Source organism: Drosophila mojavensis, unplaced genomic scaffold (genome assembly GCF_018153725.1).
Source record: "Drosophila mojavensis isolate 15081-1352.22 unplaced genomic scaffold, ASM1815372v1 contig_81, whole genome shotgun sequence".
Classification (NCBI taxonomy): domain Eukaryota; kingdom Metazoa; phylum Arthropoda; class Insecta; order Diptera; family Drosophilidae; genus Drosophila; species Drosophila mojavensis.
Window position 1 is genome coordinate 635,026 of NW_025318907.1, and position 14,481 is coordinate 649,506.

Genomic DNA, 14,481 nt, shown 5'->3' on the forward strand with positions numbered 1-14,481 from the left:
TTGGCAATTAACTGTATACTCTGAAACTTTTGCAAATGGGACTTTGGTTAATCTTAAGCAATTCGATTACCAGTCTTTATGAGCCCTATTCCTAATCGCTTCAGTTTTCACAGAGATAAATATACTCGGGATTGCACTGAATATAACATTAAATAGAATACCATTTCACTTCGTATTTTAAATTTTGTTGTTTTATTCACGCACCGATAATACAATAATGCAAAAACTAAATAAATTGAAATAATTGTGTAACAAAACTATAAATAGGCAAATGAATCTACATTGCACTTTATTTTCCCATCCGAAAAATCTTTTTCAATATATCAAAGTATAATTCCTAACGTGTAAATAAATATGTATGTAATATTTAGGCTAAATAATATTCTCCAATTAAAATAAGCCCCAAATATATTTCACAGAATATGTTTTGTCTGAGCAATAAATGAGAGTAATCAACGACCAACGTCAGTCATTAGCGCAATGAATCATTTCATTGCCCTGAAATATTAGAGTAATTGCAATAAAATGAAATACATCTAGATGTATGTGTGTGTAGCATGCATTGTTTGCTTCCTTTAGAGCGACGATGGCCTATTAGGCCTCAAATTAATTGTTTCGCACACAATTTTGATGGATTCACGTCAATTATGACTATGCCAGAGGCTGTGCTGCCATGGCCAATAGGTTCTCTGTGCCAATTAGCCACGAATCACTGCGGTGCGTGCAGCTTAGATTCGTGTGTGGAGCGTATTGTTGGTCGAAATTAAATGTTCTAATATGGGCAGGAGCACGAAAACAAATAACATTGAATAACTGCTGAGCACACACACATACACACACAAGCACACATTTATCAAAAAAAGAAAACAAAAACAAGTTGCAATATTTCAGCTATTTCATTTGCAATTTCATGAACTTTGTTCTTATTTTTATTTGTTATTTATTTAGCGATAATTTTAATGACTAATAAATGGGTTTCAGAACGTTTTTAGAGTGCTGCTGCTGCTGCTGCTGCTGCTGAAGTCTATAAATGAGTTGCATTTGCCATTCCATGCCGAACGTGTCAGTGATCAACTACCGCGCGGCGCCGCATTGGGCCTCGGCAGTTTGCTGGGCACGCGGCCGGCCTGCACTCACTTGCTGAACTTGAGCCCAACTGCAAGAGTAAATTTTAAACAATGAATATATAAATAATATATATATCAACATAAATAATATTCATTTCAACACGCACCGGCACTGCTTCGTGGATTCTTCATTTTGGAGGGCTTCTTGCGCACCTCCGATTGGCTCATGCTGCTGCTGCCGCTGGTGCCCGGGCCATGTGTGTCCACCTGCATGCTCTCATCGCTGTCGGAGGCCTGGCTCTTGAGCACCTTTTTCAAATTGATGAGCTGCTCGAATGGAGGGGCTTGCTTAGCACAGAGTGGCCAATAATCAAAGCCTTCAGTTCACTTACCTCCTGCTCAATGCGCTCCTTGTTATACAGACGCTTGGCCTTCTCGCCATTCGCATACTTAATCTGCATGTCAATGCAGTTCGACACACTATCACAGGAATTGACCCACGCCTGCAAGGTTTCCACTATTTTGCCAGTGTAGCCGGGCGGTATGTCACGCCCCTGGGCGTAGTCCACCTCCAGAATGCGTGTGTTCTGAAACAGTTTGCCATGTATGATGTCTGACGGAGAGAGAAAGAGATGGGGACAGATGTTCATTATTATAAAGAGCTTCCAAGCTACCACAACAACAACTCAACAGATTAGCAGCAAAGTCGTTAAGAAACTACACTTAACTTTGAGCTGCTCATGCAAATTATTTATACCCTGCTGGCCAGCAGCACAGATGAAATGTGCGCTCAACGTACATCACTCGCCCGAATGGCAGCCGGAGGCATAGCTCGGACTTAAATGCCAGAGTCCAATAAATAAGTGGACTCAAGTGTCGCCTGCAGCCGGCTCAAAGGATCAACAGAGTGGAGCAGAGCAGAGCAGAGCTGAGCAACTAACTAGCACATTCATCGTTCAGTCTCGAGTGGAAAGTTGCAATTCGTTTGGCCTTGTGGAACTTGTTACATTTGAATTACGTTTGGCCTTGGAGTCTGATTTTGGCTGAAAGTGATTTTGTATGTCATTCGTTGGCTTCTTAGTGCGGTGCCGTAGGCAGAGCAAACTACTCTCTAGAGTTGGCTGCGCAAGTGTAAATTACATTTATCATTTAGATTGCAAGTCTTAAGTGCATTTCAAGTTCTTATCCTGCTAAATCTCACATCAGCCAATGCAGCATCAAATGAATTTTGGGCATCCCTTGAACTCATTTTACTCTGCATTGATAGCCCATTCAATTACATTGAGTGAAGAGTCAAACTCGACAATAAGCTGTTAGCGATTTTAGCTTATCCAAATCAAATTTTAAGCTCTCATAATCAACTTTTCAGCGGCTTCACTATATCCCTCTATTGATGCAATATCCATTAAAATGATTTAAAAACAAGTACGAGAGCTTAAATTGAGTATAATCGACTAAGTGATACCCTGAGAGTATTATCTCCATAGAAACTATAAAATAAAACTTTTTTAAGTATAAAAGTAAATAAATAAAAAAAAAAAAAAAAAAAAAAAAAAAATGAATATATGAAAATGAATAAATAAATAGATAAAATAAATTTAATATAATAAATTATTAAAAAAAAAAAAATCAAGAAAAAAATACAAATAAAATAAATAACTATATGAAATAAAGTAAAAATAATAATATAGATAATAGATAAATAAAATTAATATAATAATAAATTATTTAAAAAAAAAATGAAGATAAAATACAAATAAAATAAATAATTAAATAAAATAAAGTAAAAATAATAATATATATTAAAAAAAAAAAAAAAAAAAAAAAAACAAGTTTCTACGCTTTGCGCTTTTGCTTCGTGATTTTATTTAATAACTTTTGTTTTACTTAACGTATTCAAATCAAACTTTCATCTATATATTCTATTGAATATATGCAATTTTAGAAAAATTTCAAACTCTTTCTATGTATATACTATATACATATACACTATGGGCACTGCCACGCCTGTTTCTGCGTATTTTAACAAAACCATGGTTAGGATAAGTTTCCCATTCTCTTGTTTTAGGGTATAAAAACAACATAATCCATCGGACAATATCAATAATAATAATAATGTACTCGCACAAGCCAAAATCCTAGGGCAACTAACGAGAGCTGAAGGGCCAAAGCGTCGATACAATTCTCGTTTGCTTTTATTTATTTACCACTCGAATGCTTAACTTTTGTTTTACAATTGCTTTTGTTTTTGTTGTTGCTTTTTTTTCAGCTGCAGCGAGATCATAGCCGAGAGCTTATGCGATTAGCTTTCTGTGTTTGGCCAGCAGCTACTCAATTAACAAAATCCCATCGAAAACTATAACCCGAGCGCCATTGAAAATGTAAATGAAATAACGATTATTGTTGGCCATAATTAGTTTGAATTCGCTGGAAGCCTCTAGGGCGCTCAAAACTGGATAACAAACGGATTAGTTTCAATTTTCGATTGGACACTATTCCAGGAAGGAGTCCATTGCATAAGCAGGCACTGACAGGAGCGCGACCATAACGCATGGGCCAGAATGATAGCCAGTTGTAAGCCTAAAACTTTTGGCCACGGCCAAGGCAACCCATTAACGTCCCCTGCGCTCCCACTCTCACACTATCTCTGGCCAAGACACAAGCTCAAGTTAAGACCTTAAGCGCATTCTGGCATTGAACGTGCGACTCATACGACCAACTTTTGTCATAAATACGCGGATGGGGGCAGAAGAAGAAAAGTAAACGAGAAGGAAAAAAGTCTGCAAAATAGTCGCCAAAGCTGCGATTCAGTTAGTGACTGGGCCAGCAGCAGCAGCAGCAGTCGCCTCAAGCCTCAAGCATTTCCTTTAATTAGCCGGGGCGCAGGCATTTTGATTGAATTTCGGGCCAGCCTAGAAGCCCGACAACAACAACAATGAATTGAGAAGGATGAAGAATATGCTGTTAAAGCGCTTCCATGAAGGCCAACAGCTGCCAGTGGGCGTGGCCAGCACAAGTGTAAAATTTTGCGGTATTTTTGGCGTTGACATGTGTCTGGCTTTTGCGGCCCACACAAATGTATCCATGTGTGTGTGTCTGTGTGTGTGTTTTGAGCGAATGTTCATGAGGCTGGAAACTCAACGGCAAAACAATCAATCATGCTTTTTGTGCACGGCGCACCCGCCAAGGCGTGCCGCAAATTGTGCCAAAAAACTGCGGGACTCCTGCTGGAGCTGAAGCTGAAGCTGACTGCGAATGTCTGATGTTTGCTGTCTGCTAGGCTGTCTGTCTGTCCGTCTGTGTGTCTGTGTGTGCGTGTTGCCGCAATGTATATTAAAATTGTTAAAGCATGCTTGCCAGCGCGCGCACTCGCACGAACAGAGCCGAAATAAAAATATATTCGCAAACAAACAAGAATTTCAAACATGCCAAAGAGATTATTTAATTTCCTGATTGCGTTTTCAGGAACTTGCACTGCAATACTTATTTCACTTTATTTGATTTCACCGTACTGACATTCGGAGTGGAAATTAAGATTCAGTCGGCGCGATTTGTGCACAGAAAGTTTCACAACTTTAAAGAATAAGTGATTTTTGGGTTGGGTTCCATGGGGTTATACGAAGTCCAATAAAATATATTTTATATATATATTTTATATTTCTTGATTCTATATCAAAGTAAATTCAGCTCAGTCCAGCAACGCCCAACTCTCTTAATTACAAATCAAATTTGCATCAGTTTTCATTAATTTAATTTGTTTTAGATTTTTGCGATATTTCTTAGCCTTTATTAAATACCAAGAACGCAATTACTTCAAGGACAATTTCGCCCCTGCTGCGTGTTAAATGGAGCGACGTATCTAAATGGCCAGTCAAAGGAATGTAAAGCCGATCATAATGGAAAGTTTTGCATACACCTGTCGCTGACAGATTTAGCAACATCTTTTTTATTTTTTTTTTATTTTTGTCCTTTGCAGCGCAAAATAAAATGAAAACTTATTAATTGAAAATTCAGCACACCGAAAGCATGCGACAGACAGGGCGGACGAGCTGGAAGAAGGACAGCGGCTGTGGATGAGACAGCAGCAACTTGTGCCATCAATATAAACTCGAGCAGGCAACTATTGGAAACTTTTCACCTAAAACTGACAAAGTGCCGGGGAAGCTGCTGCTGGCCAAAAGTTTCGCGGCCTGACTTACACAACAACGTGCCGCAGACACCCAAAAAATATGCGTTGCCGGCGCAAAGTAATCAAAAACATCTGCACAGCCAACATGTGAACGGCGGGCGGCGGATGGGCGGTGCGGCCTGTGTGGGCGTGGTCCTGGTCTGCTCATATACTCTTGTCAGACCAGACCGCAGCAATAGCAACCTTAGCTAAATGCACCACATGCAAATCTCTAAAAGGAGGCCAAAGAATGAAAGGGGCGAGCAACGGCTCAGCCCAACTCACAGCCTCAACGCCAGAGCGCATTATGCATCATTGCAGCTTTGACATAAAAGAAATAAAAAACGCCCAATCTGAGGTAGCTCTCAAACAACACAAATAGTCAACTGGTAGCTATCCAGTGTTATTAGATTTCAAATATTTGTTTAGGCTCTATACAAAATTATAGAATAAATAAATAAATAAATAAATTAATTAAATAAAAATAAATAAATGAATAAAAATAAAAATATTAATAATAATACAAAAAATTTTATTAAAAAAAAAATAATAATAATAAAAAATAAAAAAAAATAATCATAATAATAATAATAATAATAATAACAATAAATAAATAAAAATAAATAAATGAAAAAAAAACAAAAATATCAATAATAATACAATAAATGTTATTAAAAAAATAAATAAATAAAAAAATAATAATAATAATCATAATAATAATAATAATAAATAAATAAAAATAAATAAATGAATAAAAATAAGAATAACAATAGTAATACAATATATTTTAATAAAAAAAAAAAATAAATAAATAAATAAACCAATTTTATAAAAGAAAAATATAAAAAAAAGTAACTGCCAATGTTGCTTCACAAATTTTATAAAAAATATTTACAGGGAAGAAACATTATATAAAAAAATTAATAATACAAAATATATATATATATATTAGAATTATATTTTATTCCTTAACATTTTGCGAAGAATGTAGGCAATATAAATAAAACTAATCAATAAATATATTTAAAATTTTTAAAAGTCTAAGTGACAAACTATTTAAAAGAAGAAAAAATACCTGCATCAAGCTTAAAACAAATCTTAAGCACTTCTTAAATCTTGCTTAGTCTTTCCAAGTCAATCAATATTCAGTCCAAAATTACAGGATGATTAAAAAATAAAAATAAAAAATAAACGAAACACTTACACCACAAATACACTTGATGTAAACAGTTGTACTATGTATGTAAAGCGCTGCTGTTGTCTCTGTTTATTTTTACAGTCGCAGCTGTTGATTTTTTTGAATATGCAATTTTTTCCACACAAGCAAGGGGAAGCGAGGTAACAACATGAAATAGAGCAACAGCAGCAAAAGCAACAAGGAGCTTTGCTTGGCCCAGAAATGCATGCAACTGACAACAGGGCAAGTTGATGAGGGTTTAAAGTGTTACACACAAACTGAGTTTGCACCTGGACAACCTGATGAGGTCTGGAAGGACGCTGAAAACTTTAATTGCTAGCAAATTAACAAAATATGAGAGAGAATCCGGTGACCTCAACTGAAAAGAATTTCATGAAATAATTTAAGAACCTTAAACATATTTAAAACTGAATTTCTTAATTTATGTCACTTGTTGAGCGCAATCAATAAAGCAATTTGGGCAGAATTTAAGTTGCTAACAGCCTAATCTTGGCATTCAATTTGCATGGGACAATTCCTAGAAATATTTTATATAGAAATAATCATGTTTTGCTTTTCATTTTCATTTTTCGTTTCGCTGGAAATTCAATTGAAAATATGTTAAGCCATTCATATTGTCATATCTCAGATAAATTTGATAAATAACCAACATATTTCGAGCTGCCAAATTTATTTAGAGAAATTAAATGGAAGGGATCAAAATTGTTTACGCTTTGCAAACGGCTCGTTCTGAAAAGCTTAAGGAAAATATGATTCTTGGAAAATTGATTTACAGAAGGCTTTTCTTTCTCATGCTGACAGTTTAATTGCAGTTAATTGTTAAAATAAATTTGAAATGAAATAGATTTCAGAATCGAGGAAAATTTATAGTCAACTATACAATTTATATATATATTCCTCTACCTTAACTCACTTAATTTTCCCTTCGACTGAAATATGTGCCTATTATCAATGTAAACAAGACAATTGAGAGCTCCACTTTACCCACACTACAACTAACTGAACCACTCAGCCACTGAGCCACTCCACCACTCAGCTCAGCGGATTTCAATTATAAAATTCATTTAATTAACGATAGCACCTGGGGACACAAGAGCCCCGCCCCGGTGTCCCATTCCCATTCCCATTCCCATTTCCATTCTTTTTGCCAGCGCTGTCGAGACAAATGATGCTCTAATGGGCCCCCATGAAACGTGAGGCAGACCGAAGAGCAAACATTAACGACGCAGGCACACAGGCCAAGCGGATGTCTATTGCAAACAACAGGATTCGTGTCCTGCGGTGCTCTATGGCTGCCTAATGGCAGCTTATGTCCACTTCAGCCTGTTTAGTCCCCAGTCCCGGACATCACAGCATCACAGCAGCCCCACCCCCACCTCCCCATCCTGTCAAGGCCTGTCCATGTGATTTTAGATTACAGCGCCTAATAGTATGCAATGCTTTTTAGGTGTCTGAGTTGTCGCCCTCCTTGACGACTCAATGATGCCTATCATAACATAAATCTTCGCCGTTGCTGCTGGACGAGATTTCCCCAGTTTGGGCTTTGAAAAGCAATTAAACAGATACTTCACCTGGACGTCTTGGATTTATGAGCACAGAAGCCTGACATTCCCCACGCCCACGCCCGCGGGCTATTTGGGCTGTGTCCAACAGCACTCAGTTGTCATTCTATTTGCTTTGCTGATTACCTCAATAATGGAAGCGGGGCTTTTATTCGAATGCTATTTATTTTATGCATACCCTGTAACCAACTGGGTGTGTAAGCAATGTCATATGCAATCAGCCTAGTGGCATGTCAAAAATATATATTTAGAAAGAGAACGAGGAGAGCAAAAATGGTTTCTCTTGATATTTACTATTCACACACTAATTCGGTATGTAATTAAATTTTGAGGCTGAAGGCGTGAGAGATATTTTATATTAAATATTCAAAATATTTATTGTGAATTAATGAAAGGAAATTAAAAGTAGAATTGAAAATGTATTATGATACATATAAAAACATGACATGAATTTAAAATTTTAGTTTTTATTTCTAGTTTCTATTAAAAGTAAAATTATGTGTATAAAATTATACTGTCTATAATTTAATATATCATATAATAGGAAATAATTTAATATATAAATAAGACATGCTTTTTTATTTAATATTTAAAATCTATAAAAATGTTTGATTTTTATTTTAATATAAGAAATTCAATTCATATTTGTTTAAATATACTAAACAAATAAAAATAATTTGATGTATATATATACACATATTTTTAAATAATTTATTCTTTTTTTTTTTTTTAATATTATTATTATTATTTTTTAAATATATTTGTATAATTTATTATATTAATTAAATTATATTATATTAATTATATTATATTAATATATTTATATAACAAATTTTAATAATATCAACATATTTAATTTAATTTGTAGAAATAAAATATTTCTAGCTGTTCGTCCAATATATAATAAAATTAAAAAAAAAAAAAAAAAAAAAAATGAAATATTATAAATTATTTAAATATATTTGTTATATGGAAAGACATAGATATTAGAGATTTTCAAAATATATATTCAATATAGTATTTTTCAGTTGAGCACTTCAGCATTCTTGGCTGCTTTGCATGTAAATCCTATTTAATGGCCCGTTTTAAGGCATTGAGTTGTTTGCATTTGTAGCAATTTACAGTTTGTTGCCAAATTAAACAAGAGCGAAATGAGAAAAAAAGATTAGAATTGTGTGTGTGTGTGTGTGTGTGTGTGTGTGTGTGTGTGTGTGTGTGTGTGTGTGAGTGTGGCTATCAGTTTATTGTGCGCGCTACAATTGAGGGCAATTTTTTGTTTCTAATCCGCGCCACAGCAAGCAAACCCACACAAAGCTGAAGAATATTAGAACTAGCTGCGGGTTGGTTTGGCAGTTGCCAAAGCTATTTGCGCGGCCTGCTCGACTCCAGGCTGGAGGAGAGTCAACAGCTAGCAGCTGGAAATTCCGGGCGAGTTTTCTAATCAATGCAGCAGCAATTGGTAAAAATTGTTTTGGGGCTTACAACCAGAACGTGTTTGACTTCTGGCTTTGGCCCGCTGCACACAACAGAAATGTAAATTCACTGCGATGCTCAAATAGTTAGCTAGAATTCTGCGCAGGCCGGGCCAAAAATTAATTAAAAATAGCGGCACTTGCTGTCGAGGAAAACAATGAAGGGAGAGAGAGAGGAGAGAGAGAGATAGAGAGGGAGAGGGAGAGAAAGACTAACACCAAAAAATTTTGTAAGCCAAGTAAACTATGTAGTTGCAACATTTGCTTCATGAAGTGCACCACAAAATTCGCAAAGCCTCGAACTGGCAGAAATGCCTGGAAAATTGCGCAAATGGATTTAAATCTCCTAAGAGCCAATACGAGAATTTATGCTGACAGCTAAAACACATTGTAATGGATTAAAATGAACAACAGAACACAGTTAAAAGGAACTTAATTCATTTGCCAAGGCAATTGCTGCAATTACTGCTGCTGCTGCTGATATGTGGAGCCAATTAAGTGGCTTACACAAATTGGATGCCAAGTGCAATAGTTGTTTATATTTTTTGCAAATGAAAACTAAATCAATATAAAAGAACAGTTGAGCGCAGACTTGATGAATTTATACTTGAAGAGCAGAGAGTGTAAATAGAGAAGTCAACTCTGCTCCAGCCGAGGGGTGCGAGACCAGGAAAAACTTGCATAGAGTTACACATACATATATGCACACACACACATGCTCAGACACGCACTTGGCTGCACTTTGAGCTGAAATATGGAATATTTCTTATTGAATAACTTTTGCTGTAAATGCTCTTCATGAATCAAATTTTAAGAGCATAATAATACCCATTCAGATGTGTATAAAAATCTTTAGAATTTTTGAAGTTTTTGATGGGAAAGTGGAGAGGTCCATATGTATTCATAACAGAAGAAATAATAAGAGATGAGCTAGTGACATATATGATAAACTTTCCGCAAGTATTAATATGGTAATTAAACTCATTTATATAGAAGATATTGAAATCTTTTGAATTAACTAATTTATAATTAATTTTTAGTTTAATCATTTTACATTTTTTTAAATCGTTTAACGCTTAGAAATAAAGCTTAAGTAAAAACAAAAATATAGATAAATAAATAAATAAAATAAAATAAAAATAAAAATGAGCATTGGCTTCTCTCAAACTTATAAAAAAATTTTTTACAGTTTTTTATTTTCTTTTTAAATGTTTTTAAATTATGAAGAAGCTCAACCAAGCTAAATATTTCGGATTAAAATATTCCTAAAATAGAAAAAACTTATTTATTAAAGTTGCTATTTTATTAAAGTTGCTTGCGCACATTGAGCTTGGCATTAAAGGTAAAAAAAGAATCAAATTTCAGCATTTACCGAATTTCAGACAAAAACATTTCAGTTGAAAAGAAAAATCATTATGACAAGGCTCATTGGCAGCTGTCGACGTGGCAGCTTTAAGAATCAACTGGTGAGACTCTATTCTCATTTTGTTACCTTTTTTGTTTTGTGAAACAAAACGAAATTTTGTCTGGTTTTTCGACCAGGACCCACGTCATTTAATGAATTCGGCCAAAACACGCGCTATGGCCGGCCCATTGTTATTATGTCGAGCAGGGACGTCCGCTGGGCGGGCTAATCAAGTGCACTGCCTTGGCAGGAGCGAGAAACATGACACGAGTTTATTTACAATTCGTTCCAGCTGTTACCAGGCAGGCAGTCCAACAATTCGTCAGTCAGTCAGTCGTAATATTTAGGGTATGTCATTGACTGACGCTTAGATACCTTTTCAGCTGTTGCTGTAGCCGTGAAATGTCAATTCAAACGTGGCTTAAAAACAATACCAACAATTTTCCATTTCAGTTTAAGCAACACTTAGCAGAAGTCAAAGGTGCTTGGCTATGACTTATAAGTACAATTAGCCAAGATATAATGAGGCCCTGAGTAGATTGTGAAACGATTTAGCACTCCATTAGCTAAAACACAAATTTAGATTTTAGCTTGCATGCAGAAATGTGAAACATGTATAAACGCAGGAAACTCATCTCCTGCTCAATGAGTAAACTTTTTGTGGGTGGGACTATTTGGATAAAGTTTTTTAATTACTGCTCAAAGTTTTACGAAGCGAAGATTAAATACTCAAGCACACTTAAGGCATAATAAATTATAAAATTAATCAGCAATATTTTGGTTTTGTACGGGAAAAATGTTAAACTTTGAAAATAGCTTCATAGTGAATTAAATTCTCTTAATAATTATACAGACATTGTCTAGTCGAATACTACAGGTCGATAATCCCTATCTATGGTGTGGCTGAATATTGACAGATTCCATTAATATGAAGAAGCCAGAAATTGAATTTATTATTATTTATTCTTGGGTTCATTAAATAAGCGAATAATTGTTTTAGCTGTGGGATATTTAGGCTACATCAATGCTAACAAAAGGTCGATGCTTATTCTTATATGAAAATATATTTCAATTTCTCAGAATTTTGTTTTAAAAATGCTTTTAAGAAGTTAAAGGCTTTTTAAATGAGATTTTTATAGGAGAAAAGTATGTAATCATATATGATCGATTTAATTACTGCTCAGATCTAGGATATTCTATGTATTATGTAATATGTATTTACTTTGCCAAAGTCCTACTTTATTATTTATCTAATATATGTGAAGACATAAATTTACATATAAATTTTATCGTCTCTGCTTGTATCTACGATTATCTTTAATATGTCTCTTTTTTATAATCATACTATAAAATATATTTAGATCTAAGATTATCCCTATGCTTTTTTATGTACTTTAATAGAATATATTATAAGTTTTAATATAAATGCATATATCTACATACGAATATCGCGTTGATAGATTGATAGATTTTTAGTTTGATGTTCTGCTTATTTATAATTATATATTTGTATGACTTTATAAATATTATTTTCTCTTTTTCATATATTCTACATATACATGTTTTCATTGATTATTTATTCTTATTTATATATTATGTATTTATATCACTTGAACTCACCTGCATATATAGCCTCTATAATGATGTCCTCCAGGTGACGTACATTATCGATCTCTAGTTCGTTCAGCAAGATGGCATATGGAATGCTCTTGGATTTAATGGCCAGCGATACGATAGTCAGGTGCTGCAGCTTCTTCTGCATGGCCGGTGTCAGCTCTATGTAGTCCTGTTGCTGAGCTCGGAACTGTTTGTAGGTGCCGTAGGCGAACAGATTAAGTGTGTTGTAGTACTTGGCGTGGGGTCCATCTTTCAGCTAGAATTGGTTGAAAATATTAACTGCAATTGCGGCGAATATTAACCACTAAATACCTCAGCTACGTTTGGCTCCGCTAGCAGCTCGCCAAATACAAAGACATTCGGGGCGTCCAGCACTTGCTTTATGACGTCCAGCAAAGCGGCGCCGGTGGCGTTTTTGGCCTGCAGGCAGAACTGCTGCAAGATTGTTTCCTTGTTGTTGCTGGGCTCCTCATCGTCGAGCAGCATATCTTGTGCCATTTTCAAGTCGGCTTGGTTTTCTGTGCAATTTAGATTTTAATATTTCAGCTGCTGAGCTATTGCTTGTTCGACTTTATTGTGTATCGATAATGACAACAGCACACGATATGCACGCAAGACTATCGATAGTCGTGCATAGGCACACAGAGTAAAACAGCTGATTGCTGCTCACGCGCAAAAGCTGATTGCTACAGTAGGTGTAGCACTTGCGCGCGTATTAAAAGATTTAAATTGAATAATGAAAATTGTGACAGTTTTCTTATTCTATTATATAAATATATTATTACAAATAAAAATATTAGTTTTTATTATTAATATGTATTCATTTGTAAAAAATAATAAATAATAAATCAAATATATATACCCATCAATTTTTCTTATTAATGTGTAATTATTAGTACAAAAAAATAAATCAAATATTATATTAATATATTAGGCATACTTGAAAAATTAAATTAAAATTAATAAAATTAAAATTAATTAATTCGCTCTTAAAAAAGAATATGTAGTGGGAGTATAGTAATATATAGCGTATAGGGTATATTATACCCCCATGGCATATTTTAGTCCATAGCCCACATTTCACACTATTACTTAATGCACACAGTCCCAATTTGGTTACTTAATATTCGCATTCACTTTTTTTTTTCTTTCGTCTGAATCACTCGTTTATTGTTTTAAGACCTTTTAATCCAATATTGTTTGCCTTTCAAAACACTTTTCACGCTCGCACATCCATTTGCACATCTGACACACACGCACACATAAAAGGGGCTCATGTCCTTGGGGAGCGGTTGTTAAAATGCCGGTAGCCACATAAACTTTTCGCCTCCTACCGCCCCTACACTGTCTCCCACTCCTTTCGGCATTGGCCACACTTATTATTATGTATTTGCCGACTCTGCAGAAAAAAAGCGATATATATATATAAAAAAAGGTGCAGGCCAAAGTTGGAAACCCTTTATTATGTGGCGCCGTCTGTGTAGCATTTTGGCCAAGAGTGGAGCGAGTCCTTGGGGGATTCGCTCGCTCATCGATTATGAAAAGTTAAAAGAGTCGAATATAAAAGGTCAAAGGCCTTGGGACATAAAAAATATTGGACCCACCGAAGCACACATCGGCTTTAAGGCCTCAAGAAAAGGATCGCATCAAGGAATTCATGCATTAAATATAAATATGTATGTACATATATGTATGTATATATATACAATTCGCCATTCGCTTGCCTTGTGGCAAGTAAATTCCGTAAATGCACCATGCAACTATTTTATTGTTAAGCTATGCAAATCAGATTGTCAGCTGCTCGGCATCAGTGTTGCCAATTTAGCCTATTTCGAGCTATCCGATTTAACTATGTATATGCGTCTACCTGCCTACATATATATCTGTTGGTATATCTGTCTCTGTCTCTCTGTCACTCACCCTGTATGTCTCACAGTCAGCCTCTCAACCTGTCTGTCTGCCTAACAAAGGCTAAGAACGAAGACTAACCAC

At 35.1% G+C, this 14,481-nt stretch overlaps 1 protein-coding gene across 1 annotated transcript; it reads right to left on the bottom strand.

Moving 5' to 3' along the window:
* Positions 1 to 894: 894 nt before the first annotated feature.
* Positions 895 to 13,085, bottom strand: LOC6580353 (COP9 signalosome complex subunit 7). The gene is made up of 5 exons (XM_002006164.4): positions 12,802 to 13,085; positions 12,493 to 12,745; positions 1,460 to 1,680; positions 1,235 to 1,394; positions 895 to 1,156 (listed from the first exon to the last, which is right to left on the bottom strand). Exons 1-5 carry the CDS (start codon positions 12,985 to 12,987, stop codon positions 1,134 to 1,136), a joined length of 843 nt encoding a protein of 280 aa, XP_002006200.1. The 5' UTR covers positions 12,988 to 13,085; the 3' UTR covers positions 895 to 1,133.
* Positions 13,086 to 14,481: the final 1,396 nt, after the last annotated feature.